Below are 21,753 nucleotides of genomic sequence, written 5' to 3'. Positions count from 1 at the left end.
CAAAATAACCCACAATATGACTACCCGTTCCAATTCTCTTCCCACAATACTGACTACCAGTGTCAGTTCTCGCAATCCCACAATATGGCTACCTGTGCCAATTCTTTACCCACAATACTGACTACCAGTGTCAGTTCTCGCAATCCCACAATATGGCTACCTGTGCCAATTCTTTACCCACAATACTAACTACCAGTGTCAATTCTCGAAATTCCACTATGGCTGCTTGTGCCAATTCTTAAGTGCCACGGAAAGAAAGGCGAAGAAGTTTGCCGGAAGTGCGTCAGCGGAATATTAGGGGGGAGAAAGAGAAGTTGAGAGGAAACGCCTTCAACTTTGTGCAAGTTAAAATGAAGGGAGAAAGCCTCTATTTATAACATAAGATTTTTCTCATGTTCCTCATTTCTCCATTTGGGACTTAGGAGCTTGTTTTTTTTATTTTTTTCAAAACTCTTCCATGTGGAACTTTGAGAGTTGTTTTTTTCAAACTCTTCTATGTGGGACTTGGGTGTTTTTTATATTTCACACCCAAAAGTTCTCACTCATGGTTTTCAATAAACCATGTTCCAACAAATGTTGATCAAACAAAGTGGCCTCTTTTTCATTTTGGCACGTGGTAGCCTTATTGGCTGACCACACTATTTCTTGGCCACTCTTGGCCTAAGACAACTTAACTTGAATTTGAATAAGACATTTATTTGTTAGTTGAGAGCATTTTCTCCTAGCTTCTTGGTTGAACCAAGACACATTTTTATCAAGGATTCTTTCTTGTGGTGAACTTTGTGGCTTATCAAGCAAAAGTGCTTGTGGCGCCTTATTCCACAATTCTAACCTTTTCCACGTTCTCCACGAATTACAAACACAAAGCAACCTTTCAAACAAGATGATCAACAAAACAACACAACCCCACAAGGAGGATGTTATCAGATAGTGGCTTAAAATGCATTATATAGTAATGCATGAAATACAAAATTTTAATGATGTATTTTTTGTTGATGAATGCGTGAATGAATAAGTAAATGAATGTATGGATAATTTGTTTTTCCTTTTAAATCCATGCATGTATACATGAATGAATAAATGCACAAGTCAATGTGTGTTTAAATGATGTACTTTATACTTTTTTAATGTTTGGCTGAATGAACAATTGAATGGTTGTTTGAATGATATGTTGCATGAATGAAGTGTGTGATAATATAAAATGCACATCCTTTGGATAATGGACTCTATCTTAGGGTGATTTAGTTATCACTACAACATATAAAGTGTCATGATGAATGACAACCATCATAAAATTCAAACTAATCTAGGGCAAAGATGGGTTGCTTGAAGTTCTTAAGGAAGGTACCATCTTTGAGCGATGTATATTTTAATTGCATGGACCCTCATTAGTTGCATTGACTTAATTATACCAACAACTTGTTAAATTAAACCTTTAATTATTAAAACAATAAAACATATTTTATTATTTTGTATCATAAGACTTTATATTATTCTTATATATACTTAGGTGCAATAAGGAAATAAAAAATACATATTTTTGCAAGGAAAACTATTGACTGATTGATTTAATCTTAATTAATTAATAAGAATTGAAAGAAAAGAAATAGATCATAGATCACCCTACCTAATCCAATAGATTGTAGAAGTAGTATCAATAATCATGCCCCTTCACAACATGAATAGAAAGGAAAAAGTACTGTTGAGTAGTCAATTATAAAGAGTAATATTTAAATTAAGAAAAATTTAATCTAAAAAATAATTATTCAAACAAGTTTAAGAAATACATTAAGAGAAAAGAAGTTGTCTGTGAAACGTGCACTTGTCTTGAGAAGATGGCACATGCGGTACAAATGATGACAATCATTTTTCAACTTGACCTAAAAGATTGAAAAATACTTTGATTTATTTTTATTTTAAAGATTTAATTATTTGGATGAAAATATTTTAATAAAAATAATAGTATTATTATTAGCAGTTACTGTTATTACTAAAAAAATTAAGAAAACGAACCAGTAGAGAAAAGAAGGAAAAAAACAATAGTATAGGATGTTTATTAAAAATGGTAGAGAATAAGGAAGATATTATATTGGTCAATTGTTATCACAAATCCCTTTACCTTATGTGGCATATATCAATGTCGTGAAACATCCAACTAGAACATACCACATATTAAGATTAACTGGTTTAAAACGTAAAATCGTCCAGTCAGACTAGATAATTTCATGTATAATTAATAATTTTTATCTATAAATATATAATTATGTGTAAATGTGGAATTTTATATAATTAATAATTATGTATAATTATATTGAAATAATATTTCTTCAACTTTTTTGGACGAGAGTAAAACAAAACATTGGAGTAATATTTTATTTTTTAAATTTTAAGTGAATCGTTCAGTTCATTTCATGTGTTATTCCAGTTTAATCGAGTTAAACATAGTTAGACCAGAATTTCTCCCATTCAAAATGATCTAACCCCTCATTCAATGAAGATTGCAAATCAGAGCCATTTTTAAGTTTAGTTAACAATCGGACCAGGGTCAAACCTTCCGGCTCAGTTATTGCAACATTAATTAGCAAAGCCAAACTATGAACATATAAATGTCATAATAGATTAAAAATAATGAAATCAAATCTAAAACAAAATATTAAACCCCATTAATACTTACAGCTACGTAAATAATGGGTTCTTGTTCCAATCTCCACATTCATCTATTTCCAACTCCTCTCCCTACAACCAACCCTATCCCTAAACATAACAAAAGTCCTAGTGGACAACCATAATTTCAACGTGTTTGCATCATTCCTATCAGCTTCTGGCGTTATTGAAGATTTCAATAACGCCCAAGGCGACGCAGGAATCACTATTTTAGTCCCTAGCGATGCTGCTTTCGCCAAACTACCAGAATCCCTAAAAATCCAGTCCCTACCTGCGGACAAGAAAGCCCTGGTAACCAAATTTCACGCTATACACTCATACTTGATGGTAAACCAGTCGCAATTTACTCTGTTTCAGATGTTTTGCTGCCTAGAGAGATATTCCAGTAGAATCGAATTGTGTGTACCGAAACAGTGGTTTTGAAATATGAAATAATATTGAAATATGAAGTTTTTAATTAAAATACATATTTTATACTGTGATATCCTAAAGTAACGATTAAATTGGAAGAAAGTATGTATTAAAATGAATTCAAAAAGAAAAATGACAATATCAATTATTAATAAAAATTACAAATCATGATGACTGAATTTTAAAAGAAAGTTAAAAAAAGAGTATAATATTGATGCACTGACAGCGTAAAGAATTATACACCATCGGGGCATCATTCACCCTTCATTTGGATTACTTTTTTTTGAAAAGACAAACATAATTGGAAAATGAATGATAGATAATACACTGTCAGTGTAAAAAACTCTTACACTGTCAGTGTATACATCTTTTTCTCATAAAAAAAACCTTTCATATGAATAAGTAGTTGGCTAAAATGATTTTTTCCTTATTTATCTTTGTTTTAGGTTTTAAAACAATTATAAATAATAATTGCCTTTTTGTCTTTAACTTGAATTTTTTACCAAAATCTGGATTTTTGATCTCCAACGTACCACCATAATACAGTCCCTCCTTACGGTTCGAGTTGTCTCTAACTTCTCCGAAAATGAGAAGAAGGTCTACAACCAATACCGTCTCTAAACTATTAATTCTATGTATATAATTAAAGAACTATTTTATCACTCAAATTCTATATGTACGAATAATTAGAAACTATTTTACCAAATAAATTTCATGGGATTTTTATAGTGAGGTTGTGGTTCGAGTCGTCTCTAACTCCCATAGAAATGAGGAGAAGGTCTACGACCAACACCGTTCCTAAACTATTAGTCTCATTAAATCAAAACCAATACATATTTTAAACAATTTCAAATTAAATAAACTAATACTTCTATAACCTATCGGTATTTTTCAAACCAACAATAACTAATCAAAGTAGTTAAACATTTTTTGAACTAGAACTACGTAAGCCTTGATCCCCTTAATAGGGGTACGTAGGACCAAAGTAAGTATTGTCAGGCTCAATAATAAAAAATAAAAAATATAATGTTTTACTAATTTAATTTCTAAATGAATAATTTTTAAGGGTATGAAAGACTTTTTTGGACGAGAGTAAAACAAAACATTGGAGTAATATTTTATTTTTTAAATTTTAAGTGAATCGTTCAGTTCATTTCATGTGTTATTCCAGTTTAATCGAGTTAAACATAGTTAGACCAGAATTTCTCCCATTCAAAATGATCTAACCCCTCATTCAATGAAGATTGCAAATCAGAGCCATTTTTAAGTTTAGTTAACAATCGGACCAGGGTCAAACCTTCCGGCTCAGTTATTGCAACATTAATTAGCAAAGCCAAACTATGAACATATAAATGTCATAATAGATTAAAAATAATGAAATCAAATCTAAAACAAAATATTAAACCCCATTAATACTTACAGCTACGTAAATAATGGGTTCTTGTTCCAATCTCCACATTCATCTATTTCCAACTCCTCTCCCTACAACCAACCCTATCCCTAAACATAACAAAAGTCCTAGTGGACAACCATAATTTCAACGTGTTTGCATCATTCCTATCAGCTTCTGGCGTTATTGAAGATTTCAATAACGCCCAAGGCGACGCAGGAATCACTATTTTAGTCCCTAGCGATGCTGCTTTCGCCAAACTACCAGAATCCCTAAAAATCCAGTCCCTACCTGCGGACAAGAAAGCCCTGGTAACCAAATTTCACGCTATACACTCATACTTGATGGTAAACCAGTCGCAATTTACTCTGTTTCAGATGTTTTGCTGCCTAGAGAGATATTCCAGTAGAATCGAATTGTGTGTACCGAAACAGTGGTTTTGAAATATGAAATAATATTGAAATATGAAGTTTTTAATTAAAATACATATTTTATACTGTGATATCCTAAAGTAACGATTAAATTGGAAGAAAGTATGTATTAAAATGAATTCAAAAAGAAAAATGACAATATCAATTATTAATAAAAATTACAAATCATGATGACTGAATTTTAAAAGAAAGTTAAAAAAAGAGTATAATATTGATGCACTGACAGCGTAAAGAATTATACACCATCGGGGCATCATTCACCCTTCATTTGGATTACTTTTTTTTGAAAAGACAAACATAATTGGAAAATGAATGATAGATAATACACTGTCAGTGTAAAAAACTCTTACACTGTCAGTGTATACATCTTTTTCTCATAAAAAAAACCTTTCATATGAATAAGTAGTTGGCTAAAATGATTTTTTCCTTATTTATCTTTGTTTTAGGTTTTAAAACAATTATAAATAATAATTGCCTTTTTGTCTTTAACTTGAATTTTTTACCAAAATCTGGATTTTTGATCTCCAACGTACCACCATAATACAGTCCCTCCTTACGGTTCGAGTTGTCTCTAACTTCTCCGAAAATGAGAAGAAGGTCTACAACCAATACCGTCTCTAAACTATTAATTCTATGTATATAATTAAAGAACTATTTTATCACTCAAATTCTATATGTACGAATAATTAGAAACTATTTTACCAAATAAATTTCATGGGATTTTTATAGTGAGGTTGTGGTTCGAGTCGTCTCTAACTCCCATAGAAATGAGGAGAAGGTCTACGACCAACACCGTTCCTAAACTATTAGTCTCATTAAATCAAAACCAATACATATTTTAAACAATTTCAAATTAAATAAACTAATACTTCTATAACCTATCGGTATTTTTCAAACCAACAATAACTAATCAAAGTAGTTAAACATTTTTTGAACTAGAACTACGTAAGCCTTGATCCCCTTAATAGGGGTACGTAGGACCAAAGTAAGTATTGTCAGGCTCAATAATAAAAAATAAAAAATATAATGTTTTACTAATTTAATTTCTAAATGAATAATTTTTAAGGGTATGAAAGTTTATTTGATTAGCGAGGGTATTAACCAGGTTGTGAGCAATAATTGGAAAATTATACTCTTGTTGTAATTAATATTAGATCTAGTTTTAAGGGAAAAAGTTATGTGTATCATGCACGACTTATAATTTTTATTTTGCACCTTTAAAATCGTGAATGTGAACCACATTTTACGTATAATTGTGCATTGAGTTTACTTCTTATTTGTTTATATTTAATCACCATTTTTTAAATGCTTTTAATCATGATTTTTGTAATGCTTTTATATTTAATCATGATTTTTGTAATGCTTTTAAATATAAAGTATAATTGTGCCTAACATCCACCAGTTTGTCTTAATTGTTTAAATCTTATTATAAGCACTCCCCCTCATTTCTTAATAATAACCATTCAGATAGAACATATAAAGCAAATATATATGAGAGAAACATTTCTCATAAAGAAAATATATGGTAGATCAATCATAGACATTTTTATCTATTTTCAATTGTTAATGGTTTTAATGATAAGGAGAACATTAATTTATGTGATAATGATGAGGTCGAATTTATCACCAATAAACCCATTAGTATAACATATGCTACTCCATAATCCTTTTTGTAGCATTAATTTAGAGGTTGGTCGTGATTGTAGATATGGAACAAAGAGTTCAATGAATAATGACAATATTTTGTTTGTTGAGATGCAATTTGAATCTAAGTAAGCAATAATAAATGCAACTAAAGAATTATGGGAGGGGGTCAATTTACTCCAAGAGTAAGCGGAAAAAACCTACTCCACATCTTAGTCATTCATTCTATGAAGATCTAATGATTCAAATCTACTCGTTAATTACAATCATTGGATTTTCCTATAATGAATGGTTAAGATGTGGAGTATATTTTTCTTACATACTTTTGGAGTAAGTGGATCCACATTCAAGAATTATACATTAACAATACATTTGACTATGTTTTGTAAGTCTATGCCAATTAGATATGTTGGTTGGTACAAACATTTTGGTATGTGATGTGAATGATAAATTTGTGCATCTCTTAATTTAAAGTGTGATATTTGAGAGTTTAAGAAAATTAGTGGAACAAATATGTTAAGAAAATCCTAGTATACCCATAAAGGCACTAATGAAGGAAGTTGTTACTCGTTTTGGCTATATAGTGACGTATTAAATGGCATATGATGATTGAAGGGACCATACAATCAATTACCACGATGGATAAACATCGTCCAAAATTTGCATCCGGTGTAATTGTTAGATATCAAACATCCGTCATTTTGTATATGGTATTGAAGAACTTATTAAATTCATTTTTATTATGCTCTAGGCTTTCAAGCCATGAATTGAAGGGTTTGCATATTATAAACCAACTCTACAAGTAAATGAGACATTGTTTAAGGGAAATATATTGGAACAATGTTAATAGCTAGTTCATGGGTTGTCAATAGACATGTATTTCCAATTGCCTTTGTCATTATTCAAGGAGAGACCAAATAAGCTCTAGAGTGGTTCTTCTACAATCTTCGAACATATGTTAACCTCCAACGAAGCATATGTATAATATTGGACATGGGCACATGCATGTTGGTTGCACACTGAAGGGAGCAAATAGAATGCCCTTATGCATAATCAATTTATTGTATTCGTCATCTTGGAAGAAATTTTTGAGATTCTCATCTAAAAGAATAAGTTATAGAAATGAGTATGTATTAATTATATTTTTAAATTTTAAAAAATCTATATATTGTACTTTTTATTAATGTGAGTCCTTTTTATTTCTTAGTTTTTTAGGATGAGTTTATGCAACCACATTTTAGGCGAATGCCAAGTGCATTGTGTCAAAAATATATGAGGGTTAGAGCATGGTTGGACCGTATACCCAAACTAAATGAAATCAAGCATATTATGAAGGGAGGTAACACTATGCCGAATATCGTAATAAACATCGGTCATTCAACAACACAATTTTGAACGATGCTGTTGAAAATGAGGCAGAAGAACATCAACAACGTATAATAAAACAAGCACTGTCAATTTGTGTAACTTCAACAACACATTCTTGACAAAAAGCTGTTGAACATCACTAACGTTAGCGCTGACTTGAATGATTTATGTTTAACAACGTATTTGATAAAAAGCGATGTTGATGTTAATACATGAAACAAGGCATAATTAAGGAAGCGCTATTGAAGATGACATAGTGACCACACTTGCTTAATTATGCATTGTGATGTTTTACGACTTTTTAAATATCCGAGATATTAATGGTGGCAGTTATTTGTCTTTTCGTTTGTTGAAATATTAATGGTTGAGTGGTTATGCATTTCTTGGTTGTTGAAATATTAATGGTTGAAAATAAGAGGAAGATAACACAAAGTAGTAAAAAAGAGAGCAATACTGCAGAGAGTGAAAAAGAGAAAAAGGACTCAGATTTTTATAGAGGATTCGAAGAAAAATTGTGTTTTTGTTTCAGAATCATGTCAAGAAGGTCTTTAACAACTTTTGATTTTGCAAAAGGACCCAAATTTCAGAAGGAAAGTAACTGTTATACAATATTTGGGTTAGATGAAGATTTAATTTGTAAATTATTTAGTTCATTGAGTTCTTTCAATTTTTTCAGTTCAGTAAAATCTTTTGATTTTCAAAACGGGCCCAGATTTCAGAAGGAAAGTGGATGCTATACAAGATTTGTGTAAGATGAAGATTTGTGTAGAGGAGTCGAGGAAAAAAATATTTCCTTCATTGAAATCATGTCAATGAGGTCTTTAACAACTTTTGATTTGGCAAAAGAACCCAAATTGTGAAAGCAAATAAAAGGAAAAAATTATTTCCTTCATTGTATTCTTCATTTGCCAAATCATTTAGTTTATTATATTCGCATGTACCAAATTATTTAGTTCATTATATTCACATGTACCAAATCATTTAGTTCATTACAATATATTTTGCCTCTATGAATGAATAATAAAACAATTATTTTGGATGTTAATTTCTATTTTTTGTTAATTATTTGGATGGTTATTTTCTTTAATACTTTTGTTGTTCCTTATTAATAAACACAATAAACAAATTAACAATACTTAATAAATACATAAACAAATTAACAAAATGTAATATTTAATATTTTTCCAGTTTCGTATTAATAAACACAATTATATACTAATCTATTTCATGGCAACTTCATCTTAATTAACGTTAATTCTTGTTGTATAAATATTTTCCAGTTATGTAAGATGTTAATTAATAGCGCATAACTATGAACACACTGTTAATTTGGAAAATGAGTTCAGTTTAACAACGCATAATTACGATTGTGTTGTCAATTAGATTCTAGTCAATAGCGCATAATTAATATAACATTGTCAATTAGATTCTATTCAACAACGCTACATCTCGGTAGCGCGATTGATGTGTTAATGAAAATAAGTAGTAAACAGCTAGATATTAAAAGTGCAAAGTGTCAAGATAGCACTTAGCTTGACTATGTTTTGATGAAGACAAGGAATTAGTGAAAGCTTAAAGATAACTCAACAAATCAACATGCCAAAGATTCAAGAGCTTCATGTTTAAACTAGAGTCTTAGATATATGTCTTAGTTATTGAGTCTAGGTTAGATAAATCTAGATGCAAATCTCACAAGTTCTAAAAATTATCATATCATTTACATGAGACATGCCATCTAGATTCTTATATGTTCATGCATTAATCATACATGTTATTTGTGCATCTTAGGCATAACATAATGGTAAAACATGTATAGTTGATAAGCATAACATATAGGTAGTTTACCATTTAATCTCTTAACTGAAAATATGTCAGTTAATCGATTAAGCAAGGCATTAATCGATTAACGTGAAAACAGTTTTAATCAGTTTCAACAGATAACTGAAAAACATAATTCATTTAATCTCAACAGCTCGTTAATCGATTAAAAGGACACTTAATCGAGTAACTGGGTGTAAAACAACTTTTCTATATAAACTGTGATTTTACATCATGCTTCATACATTCATTCATTCAGTTTTAGAATTTCTAAGTTGCATATTTTCATGCTCATTGTATATCATATAGGTAGAGAGAATTGCATGTGAGAATAGTGAGAGATAGTATCATTCTTAGGGATTAAAATATCATCCATTGCATGTGATTAAATGTGTTCATCATTCTATCTTTTCTTGCATGATTCTTTCATTTCTTTTAGAGATTTCTTAGGGTAGAAATTACATATTCTTTATGATTATGATCTTACACATATTCTTGATAATTTGTGAGATTTGTATAGGGTTTATAATATAGCTTGTTCTTAATTGTAATATTTGAGCCATTTTGTGCTTCACATTACTCTGTTTCTTGTGTCGTTTTTGTAACAAGGAAAGTCGTCTCTAGGTGTCGTACCACCAACGAGATACAAAGAGTCTTCACCAAGACTTGGAGGTTTTGAGTTTAGAACATACTCTTAGCTGGGGTTGGATCGTAGGAAAATTTTTCCTAGGCGATAAGTGTGGTCAAACCAAGGTAGGGGTTCTAGGAATTCAAGATGGTAGCCTCCAAAGTCTTGTAATTGGAAGTGTGTATGTAATATACATTGGTTTCAGTTTTAGTGAAAAAATCTCCCGAGATCGGAAGGGGGAAACTGGATGTAGTTTTGCAGTGGACCACAAAACGAACCAGTATAAAAACCATGTTGCAGGTTGTTTCTTACCCTTGTGTCTTTATCTTTTAAAGTTGTTTTAATTGCCTATTTTGGCTGATAATTTGAATATTGTAATTCTGCCATATAAAGATCAATTGTGTTCAAATATATATGTTCTATCATTTCTGTATAATTGGTGAGTGGTTGTGCAATCGAGCCATTCAGCAACTGTCTGTTTTGTGCGACTGAATCAATTAAGGCAGTCCTTTAATCGATTAACTGTGTGATTTTCCAGAATAGGGTTTTGGTGCGAATAGCGGTATTTGTGAAGTGTGACACCTGTTCAACCCCCTCCCTTCTAGGTGTATTCTGTCACTGATACCTAACAAGTGGTATCAGAGCTAGTACGACGTGCTAGCTCAACCGCATACGCGTGATCCTTAAGGGAAAATAAATGGGTTCCACCAACCCCTTTTAGCGGTGATGGCGCATCCATTAACCGCCATCCCGTATTCAGTGGCGAAGGATATGCCTATTGGAAAGTCCGCATGAAAATCTTCATAGAGGCCATTGACTCAGATATTTGGGAATCCGTAGTCAACAGGCCCTTCGATCCACAACATTTAGTGGACGGTGAACTAAAAGAAAAATCGAAAAGTCTATGGACCGATGATGAACGTAAAAAAACAAGATGGGCTCACATTTTATATGAAAAAAACAAGATGATCAAAGTAAAATGTAAAATAGTGGTGTGACTCTTGTTGCTCGAACTTTACACATGTGAAGTGCAAAAGATAGAAACCCAATATATGCGAACATGTCATACTTTGGAGTGATTGAGCGCATATGGGAATTGGATTACATAATGTTTCGGATGCCAGTTTTTTATTGTATGTGGGTTGATAACAACAATGGTTTCCGAGTTGATGAGTTAGGGTTCATGCAAGTGGATCTTAATAGGCCATGATATAAAGATGAGTCGTTTATTCTAGCATCACAAGTTCAACAAGTATTCTATGTTAGTGACCCAGCTGATATAAAATGGTTCATTGTTCTTTTAACTAACAAAATAATCGTCAATAATATTGATGACCAAGAATATGAAGATATTGATGAAGATGATCCTTTTTTTGGGACATATCAGTCGCATGAGAGCAGACCAACTATAGATGATAATTTATATACAAGAGATGATCATGATGAAGTGCATTGGGTAAATCAATATGCTCCACCAAACAACGATGACCCTACAAGACAAAAACAATCAAAGAAAAGGAAAAAGTAGATGCAAGTAGTCTTTGTATAGTTATAGCTTAATTTTGATTGTTTGTAATTTGTATAATATTGTTTCTTTGTAATTTGTGTAATTTTTTTATTTGTAATTATGTACTCTGTCAAAACATAATTGGCATGATATTCATTGTTTGTATTTTGTATTGTATTGATGTTTAATAAAACAAACTTATGACATATATTAATGTGTCTGTGTTGTTGAGAATGTTTGTTCTACTAATAAATGTATAAGCAGATATTAATTTATACAAATCAACAATGAATTCTAGGGAAAGCCCTAGCATGCGCTGGTGTAAAGGATAACTGCAACAACGCTTTTATAGAAAGCGTTGTTGCATATTATTAATACAACAACGTTATTTTGTGATGTGCTGTTGTATTAAGATGTTGTTTGAGAAAATTTATGAATAATACAATAACGTTTTTCTGTTATTGTGTTGTTAATTACATGAACTTCAACAACGCAACAATAAGCGCTGTTAATAAGACCTATAAAATGCATGTTTATGTAAGACCTATATGACAGCGCTTTGTGGATGATGCATGGTGTTATTGATGCACTATATGACAGCGCTTTTTGTGTGTTGCGATGTGGTGAATACAATAGTGTTTGTGAAGCATTGTTAATGATGACCATATACTACCGCGGTCAAACAGAAAACGTCCGAAAGCGCTGTTATACATCTAAAATAAGCGTTGTTGAATGGCAACTCTGACGTAGTGTAATACATTCACATGACAACCAATCTTGCAGAATGCCTTAATAGTTTTACGAAAGGATCTAGAGCTTTACCTATCATTACACTTGTGAAAGCAACGTATTGTAAATTGAATTCATAGTTTATTAACCATGGAAATGAAACAATTATGACGATAAAGGCATGAAATGTATATTGTCGAGAGGTGACAATGGTGATGAAAAAAATCAATGTCAAACTACATCTCAACTAAATCATAGTTTTTCACGGGAGACAAGGTCTTCAAGGTTGAAGTTGTTTCTAGATCTGGTGGCCGACTTATGAGAGTGTATATTGTCAAATTAATCGAAAGTTGGTGTTATTATAAAGAATTTCAATCATTAAGATCGTTATGTTCTCATTTCATTACGACATGCACATCAATGTATTTGGATTTTGGGCAATATATTTCTTCAATTTACCAATTAGTTAATATTTTAAAAGTGTATGGATATAAGTTTCAACCACTTGGAAATGAAAAATATTGGTCTCATTATTCATATTTAACCTTCATTACAAATTATGTTATGCGTATGAAAAATGAAAGACTAAAAAGTACATGGATACACAATAAAATAAATAAAGTTCAACATGAATAAATTAAAAAATGTAAATGATGTAAGACCCAAAGACATAACAATATATTCATTTGAAAGTAGAGAATTGTTTGAAATCAACACAAAGCAATATATCTCATTCAACATCATCATTACATCATCCTTAATGTTCATCTCATCATTAAGAGCTAGCCTCACACTCACTCACACTTTACTTCACTTAACTCTTCTATTTGTCGTAGAGAAGTGGAAAGAAGAGAAACGAAAATAAACAATAATCTAAGCTACAGTATTAGAACACAAGTATATAAAATATGAGTCTGGATCCTCTCTTGTAATGGAGAGGCCAGTACCTTCTAAGATGCTGACTTGTGGTAAGAAAAAATATCAATGGTCATGATTTAACACTTAAATTTTAATTAAAATAAAAATAAAAATCCATAAACACCCCTTCCTCATTTCATTCCCTTGTACGGTGAAGGTAAATTCCATGTAAAATCCTTAGCAAGTCACCTTCACCTTCCTCATTTTCTTCCCATCATCAGTGTGGTAAGGGTTAGGCTTTGCGAATTGAAGTGAGAGAGTAGATAGACTCAGTGAAGAGACATGAAGTTGGGAAAGCCCAGCTCTCTAGCTACTTTGAAATTGACTATGAAGGTTTGTCACCTTAACCACAATGCAAAATGTTTTATTTCAACAGATGAGTTTTTGTCAACATGACCTTTGGTCCAGTAGTAGAAGAATAACTCTTTCTTTAGCCAGGGGAGGGAAGAAGACAATGGGGAAGGAAATAACGAAGGGGGATTCTAGGGATTTTCTTTTATTTTTTTATTGAAATTTGAGTATAAAATCATAACCATTAATATTTTTTCTTGCCATGTGTCAACATCCTAGAAGGTATTGGCCTTTCTACTAGAGGAGAGGCCAATACATACTTCATATTATAACATGTGGTAAAAATAAATTTTCAATGGTTCAAATTTTAATTTATTTTTAAATTAAATAATTTAAAAAAAATCATCCTCTCACATTCCTTGAGAGTCCAGTAATGAAGAGGAATTATATTCTAAAATATATAATAGGTTCTTGTTCCAATCCCATTATTCCCCATATTACCCTAAAAAATTCCACTATTTGCTCCTCCTATCCCCTCCACATGCCACCTTCTCCCTCAACATCACCGCCATTCTCTCCACCTTCTCAGACTTCTCACACTTCATATCTCTCCTCTCCGTCCACACCTCCCTCTCTATCATCGTCGTCCCTAACTCTGTTCTCAACCCCCCTTCTTCCCCACTCCTCAAGACCTCAACCACATCGCTCCTTCCCTCTATTCCACATCAAATGCCACTATTTTATCCCTCGTTTAAACACTCCCTTACAACATCACTATCTTTTCTATTAATTCCCTTCTTATCCCTTATGGCTTCAATCTCATGGGTCAGAAACACGACCTAGTTTAGGTCTCAACGTTACAAAAGCTCTAATTAACGATCATAATTTCGTCGTGGTAGCGTCGCTGCTTTCCGCTTTCGGTGTTGTTGAAAATTCAAAAACGACGAAGGCAGTGCTAGAATCACGTTATTAGTCCCAGTAGACAATGCTTTCGCTGATCTGCCACCATCGGCGAGCCTTCAGTCACTACCAGTGGATAAGAAAGCAAGTGTACTCAAGTTTCACATTCTACATTCCTATTTCCCTATTGGGTCATTGTAATCCATTGTGAACCTGGTTCAACCCACGCTCGCCACTGGAACCATGGGTGTTGTTAGCTTCACGCACAAAATTTTGCACATCAACGACTCCGTAGCGTTCAACACCGGCATAGTCTAGGCCACAGTGATTTAAACCGTTTTTTTATCAGAATCCAGTCGCCATTTTCGGAACTTCTAAGGTTCTTTTGCCGAGAGAGATATTTGGAAAGAATAAGGTTCCACCTACATAGCCTGGTGGATCGGAGCAGGAAGCGCCATCGCCGGAAAGTTCCCCGATATTCATTGACCAACCTTTACACCTTTCATCGCCATCGGGTTTCACAAAGATGGTTGGTCCAAAGTTGCTGTTAATACTTAATATACTGTTCATGGTTTCAAATCCTTTGTTGTAGTTGTTTCTTCACTTTCTTGTATAGGATTGTATGTAGTGATATAAAATTGTTTTGTTTGTCTCTCTTAATTTTGTTTTTTTTGTAGGATTTGTTTTAATTTCTCCACCTTTTTTCAGTACACATGTAATTGCATTATTAGGTTGCAAATGCAATCTTCATGTTGTTTCACAAATTATGAAGAATTTGATGATGTTAGATTTAATCATAATTGATTTATATGTTAAATGAGGCAAAATGGAACTACCCTCAGAATAGCCATGGCAAAAAAAACTCACACCCATGGGTAAAATCCGCACAGATATGGGTCACGGATGGGTATTATGTTACCCGTGTTCTTGAGTACACATTATTTATGTAATTACTATACTCTTATTAAAATACATATTACACTACACTAATCTTCACTTACATTATACAGCCTCCTTTCCCTTTCTCTCCTTTCCTAATCTAATCCCTCATTGTCCAGTCTCCCTCCCTGTCCAAACAAGTGAGCCGATGATACACGGATACAGCAAGGGAAGGAAAAGCTGACAACAAGGTTTGTATATATGACAATGCTCTTCGTTTTATTTCTTTCTCTTTTGCTTGTGCTTTAAGTAAGGTTCCTTATGTGAGTCTTATAGACATTCTTTGTTTTTTTCCCAACCCCACATTTATTCTATCCAATTTACAAACCCTATATGGTTAAGTAGGAAATTAGAAATTCTTTGATAATGCGGGAAACCCTCGGGTACCCGCAAAGATATGGCTTAGATGAGCCGAACCGATTCAAATTAGAGCTCAACTCGGTTCAACTCGATAAAGATTTACTTAGCTCAAAATTCGACCCGAGTTCGATATGAGCTATTTTTTTAGTTTGTGTTCGGTTTGGTTAAGGTTCACGAACTGTTCGACTCAGTTGAAATTGATTCATTTGAACAACTCAAATATTTAATTTATTTTTAAAAATATTGCAAAAGGTTATATATATAAATATAACATTGTTTATATATATATATATTAACAATAAACATAAAAAATAATACATGAGTCTTGCTATAATAATAATAAATATAAAAAACTAGTATATATATATGTGTGTATGTATATGTCGAGCTAGCTTAAGAACCTAACGAGTCAAATTGTATCCAGCTCAAGTTCGTCTCGTTTATTTAACGAGCTCAATTTCCAGCTCAAGTTCGGCTAATGAACCAAGTTTGTCGAGCTAAATAAAGAGTCGAGTTTCGAACGAATACTGAGTTGGTTCGGTTCATTGCCATCCCTATGCACTGTACCGGTAACACTGATTTCAAAATATGATGACTGACAGGTACAATTGAATTTTATATTTTGATTGGATTTATGGTGGCTCATGAATTTGCAGAGTCTTCTGGTATGTTGTTTTGACCTCCATCAAAAAATTCCATGTGTGTATCTGTTTTCTTATTCATTCTCTATTTAAATCTTTGTCGCAGAAAGACTAAGAGCAATACTGAACACACCATAGAGTGAAAAAAGGTTAGATTTAAAGCTATCTAATGTACAGGGAAGGTCATCAAACATTTCTCCCTAGAACTTCATATACTTTAAAGTATATGTGAAAAGGAGAAAATCATGTAAGATGAATGGCGTAAAATTGTGATCTTAGCAATCCCACCAAGCTTCAGGACTAAGGATATTCCTCTAGAGTGAGACTATGTCCACTGAGAAAGGCTTAAAAATCAACATACACGCGAACGACATCGACTATTTTAGCTCTACATATTGGACATTTTCCACTATTCCATTGTAACTCATTTGCACACTTCAGGCAAGTACACATGTGCCCACACCTGCAAGAAAATTGGTGTCAATATGAGTGTTACTATGCTCAGAAAATGGAAATAAAACATTTTTCTTTCATTCATAAGCAAATAGATACCTGTACAAAAGTGCATCTACTTTCATGTCATAGCAAATACAGCAGTTGCCTTTTTTTGGAGCCATGTTATGTGACTTCTTCTCTTCATTTTTAACTGCAATAATGTTTTATATGATCCATTGCATCACTTATGTTATTGAGAGGTTATGCAAAATAAATAATAGAGTTTAATCTTGTATAAATATTTTGCTTCTACACAGGTAATGAAAAAGCAAAGAAATTGGACAGAAAGTGAATAAAGTAAGTTTGAAACTGGCATTTTCTAAGCTTGTTGCAGATCCCGAAAATCTTCATGATGCATGGAAAATTTTCTGGTATGAAGTCACATTTACATAGGTTAAAATGTAAAGAAATGAGCACAAACCTATATGAAGCTCTTGGTTCTTGCACTGTTTTAATTGCATTTGCATAACCATGCAGGTCTCCATTGATTTCCTTAGCTCGGAAATCTCCCGATAAAGTTGCTCCATATGCCCTCTCATATCATGTATGAGTTCCATTTCCTATAAGCACAAGGGTATTGAGTCAGAATTAGCATATTTAAGAACCGTGTGCTCAAATATCTCAAGATAAGACTATATAAACTAAGACTCACAATTGAATGATGATTCGTGGATGAAGAGTTTCGTCGACTTTCCTCACAGAAAGACTGAGATTGAGAAGGTGGTGAGGATATCGATGCAAATCTATCAAAATCATCACCAGTTTCATTGTCTTTGTGATTCCATGTTGTTAAATGAATTGGGGATGAGGATTGATTAAGATAATCACAAACTTCATGATATGAATTACTGATCAACCTCTCCCCCTCATGCTCCTCTACCTTCTCTTCCTCTTCCTCTATATCTTCCTCCGGCTCTTCTTCTTCCTCATTTCTCGTCTCTTCCTCCTCCTCTTGCTCCTCCACTCGCTCTCTTTCATCTTCCTGTAGACTGCTTGCTGGACGCAGGCGTTCTTGTAAAAATGAGACAAACATTTGGTTGTCTTCCTCCTCATCTTGTCTACTGACTAAATGTATTTGTGTTCCTCTATGAGACTCCATCAATCTATCCATTCTATTGCGGAAGTCACTAGAAAGGAAAGTTGACACTGTTCTTCTGCAAAAATATATTCAAATTAGTGCAATATACATCAATCAATTTTCCTTAGTGTCAAATTCATTGTGTGATTATTATCTTCAACTCAGAACTTGTTTCTCTAAGTACTAAATACTTATCATTTCTTGTTCAGTTATTCATCAAGCATTTACAGGATACAAGTTTTTCTTGGAGTTGACATTCATGGGATACGAGTTTTTCTTTCAAATAAATCTATACCTTTCAAGGAGCTTACATATATCTTCATTGTGAGACTCGGTGTCAAGCATCTCTCTATACCATTCTTGTCTGCGTTCTTCCCAGTAGCTTCTAGGCCGAGAAATTTCGCTGATCCAGTCGTAACTATTTTCATCGTAGTTCGTATCAAAAATATCCTCGATAGCTTCTACTATCTCACCATAACTGCTTTCAGCATAGTGCTGGTTACTTGCCTCTTCGTCTTCGTCTTCGTCTAATGTCTCATCATAACTGGTTTCAGCCATAGTATACTCTTGGTTGCTTATCTCTACCTCATCTTCCATCGTATTTACATTTGACTCAGTCACAGTTGGAATTGCCTCAGCAGTTTCTTTTGAGTCAATATGCTGAGCCTCAAGACATGTTTCTTGTAATGTTGTGTCTGAACATGTTCGAGCTTCTTCGTTATTATGATCATCTACACTAGTTTGAGACACTGATATTTGTGTGGATTCTGGAGAGTGATTGGTAGTGTTATTAATAATAAGACTACATGTGTCTTTGCTCAGTTCATTAGTTGTGGTAGAGGCATCAAATTGTATAGGAGGACTTCTTGGTTCAGCTACTTCTATCCGCATTGTTTTTCTATTATCAACCCCGCTGTTAAATCTTTCCCTGCATTATATAAAAACTGTCATTTAGTATCATATATGAGAACTTAATTTTACTGAATTTTTCTGTTTTCATGAAACAATAAGCAGATATAAAAGTGAATACTTTATCCCATTGTGCATTAATTTATAATCTTCTCAGGTCTTCATGATTTTACTCCCTAAAATTCACTTCATAGAATGTAATTTCATTGTTTCAAACAAAAAGATAGTTCATGGATGATATATATATTTATATATATACAATGATGAATTCATACAACTTATTCAAATTCAATGTATGGCAATGACACTGATAGGTCCTTTTGCAACAACTGAGTTCGTTGTTTCTAGTGTTCTATCAACTGGCAAATGAATAAGTTGACACTTGATGTGAAAATTATCTAACCTTAGTTGCATAATAGCAGATCCTTGTGGTTTTATATTCACTTCAGATGCTGTTGATTTCTGGTGTGATTGATTACTAGCCGCTACCCCGCGTTGCAACAACCTAAGCCGAAGCACTGACTGCACTCATGCATAGTGTCAAAGAAAATGAGTTTTAATACACTGAAGGAAAACTTCTGAAGGATAAAACTAAGAGTTCTATACATGCTTATAATGTTGTTCTCCAATAACAAATGTATTACTTTTCTAAAACCTCATCTAGGAAACTAGGATAATGTTGAAAAAAAGTAATTGAGATTAAATTGATTTTGAGAACAACACTACAAGAACATAAAAACCTTCACGAAGTTTAGTTATAAAAATGAATCACACCATCTTACCTGAATACGTCCTCTTTGTGTGAACTTTGAAACTGCTCCACGTGCTGCTAGATTGTTGAGCTCCCCATACCGGTCACGCACCAAATGCTGAAGCAAATCATGAAAAGCTTGGCGACCTCTAATTCTTGGCAAACAAGTAATCTGAGGGAGAAAAGCTTTGTTCTCTGGAAGCTCTGGCGAGGAACTGCGTTCACGCCCTATACAAGGAGAAAATGTTACACAGGTACTCCACCCTTCATTGCCATTTTCTTCACCAATTGAATATGATGGACTCTGTCCTTGCTTTGTAGAAGTTAGCCTTTTGATTATATCTGCAACACTGACCCTGTCACTTTCTGCTGACTCCAATGAATAAAAACTTGGTTGTGGTGAAGATTGATTACTCTGTGAAATTTTATAAGATTCCCATTCGGGGAACGGTTCTTCACTCCCCGGTGGTTCGCGATCATCTGAAGAATTAGAGGATTCCCCTGCCTCTGAACCTCCTCTGTTTAGTTCTTCCAATGATGCATTGGTAGAAATTTGTGTGTTTGGTTTGGATCTATTGGATTTGTTGAGCCTCTTCTCCCATATCTGAACAAGAGAAGAAGCACCAAGAGTTGTGGTTTCAGAATAGACATCACCAAAGCTAGAATTACTATATATCCTTGGAAGCATGTCACTGTTTTCGTTGTTGTTGTTAATGTCTGAATTTGACATTGCTAGCAACTCTGCTTCATTTTCCAAACTTGATACCATCTCTCGGGCTTGTCTCGCAACCCATCGATCGAGAAGCCGTGAGTGTCTTGGGCTAATCAACGAAGCGAAACAAGACTCATGCTTATCCTTGTTGCTGTTGTCATTGCTTTTCATGAAACGAAGACTGCCAATATTATTCTTCTGGGATGCTTTGAAAGAATTGTTGTTCTTCTCACTTGCTTTTGAGTCTGTGGACATGTTAAGGTGGTCTTTGATAAAATTCTTCATCTTCAATTGGAAAACAGTACTTTCTCTGTATCCATCAACTTGGTTATGATCCCTAAGAACGCAACCAAAGGGTGAAGAGGAAGTAATTTTAACCTGCGAAGAAGCCATTTTTGTTGCTCTTCCTTTTCCTCTTATTCTTGATTTTCTGAAACAACCTTGATCAGAAGTGTGTGTGAAAAACTGAAAGGAGTAAAACCCATTTCAGGATAATGTTTGGATATATTGAAAACACTGTAATCTCATGAAACTCTTCACCATAGACCTATGTTCTATTGAAATTCTGAAAGCCTCAAAAGACAGAGGATGAACAGAACAAAGTAAAGCAGAGAAGGATAAAATGAAGGAAAAAAGATATTTCGTACACAAAAATAAAGGAATGGTTTGAGGTATATAAATGATAAACAAATAACACTTACCTCATTGCCGTTTTCCATTGCCTATATTTAAAGCTATGCTATGTAACTGATATGAACAAATAAAGAGAAAGAGATAAAACAATATCAGTTTATTCTCTATTGTTTGGTTTTTTGTTTCTCTCTCTCTGATATTTTTCTTTTGTTAAATTTGAGAGAAGGGTGTGGAGGAGAATGGTAGAAGTTGTTATTAATTTGTTTTGAGTGAGAGATAAACAAAGGTGTGAAGAAGAGTGCAATGCAACACACAAAAAGGATGAAAACAGAGGAGGTGATGAATGGTAATCATAGGGAGCACCTATGTTCCAATTCCACATCTTATGTGAATATTCACATTTGAATAATTAAAAATATATTTAAGTTAAAAATTATTAGTTAAATATTTGCTGATAGTATATAAAGTGGCCTAACATATGAGACATATATGGGTATGTAATTGTATAAGTGAAAGAAATAGTGATACCGTTGGGT

At 33.1% G+C, this 21,753-nt stretch overlaps 1 protein-coding gene and 1 pseudogene across 1 annotated transcript; one reads left to right on the top strand and one right to left on the bottom strand.

The window, feature by feature from the left end:
* On the top strand, nt 14,453-15,291 carry LOC109334020 (annotated as a pseudogene).
* On the bottom strand, nt 16,946-21,540 carry LOC109333750 (altered inheritance of mitochondria protein 44-like). The gene is made up of 8 exons (XM_019569317.1): nt 21,286-21,540; nt 19,904-21,049; nt 19,525-19,643; nt 18,508-19,140; nt 17,787-18,288; nt 17,556-17,694; nt 17,192-17,285; nt 16,946-17,102 (listed from the first exon to the last, which is right to left on the bottom strand). The coding sequence occupies exons 1-8, from the start codon at nt 21,301-21,303 to the stop codon at nt 16,985-16,987; spliced, it is 2,769 nt and encodes a 922-aa protein (XP_019424862.1). The 5' UTR covers nt 21,304-21,540; the 3' UTR covers nt 16,946-16,984.

Source organism: Lupinus angustifolius, chromosome LG19 (assembly GCF_001865875.1).
Source record: "Lupinus angustifolius cultivar Tanjil chromosome LG19, LupAngTanjil_v1.0, whole genome shotgun sequence".
In the NCBI taxonomy this organism is placed as follows: Eukaryota; Viridiplantae; Streptophyta; class Magnoliopsida; order Fabales; family Fabaceae; genus Lupinus; species Lupinus angustifolius.
This window is presented reverse-complemented; position numbering and strand designations above follow the sequence as displayed.

Bases quoted from the DNA above. Each gene is read 5' to 3' on its own strand.
- LOC109333750 (XM_019569317.1), bottom strand. The intron at 17,695-17,786 runs GTGAGTCTTAGT...TTGTGCTTATAG, and splicing joins CCACGAATCATCATTCAATT to GAAATGGAACTCATACATGA. The intron at 17,286-17,555 runs GTTTGTGCTCAT...ACATTATTGCAG, and splicing joins GAACCAAGAGCTTCATATAG to TTAAAAATGAAGAGAAGAAG.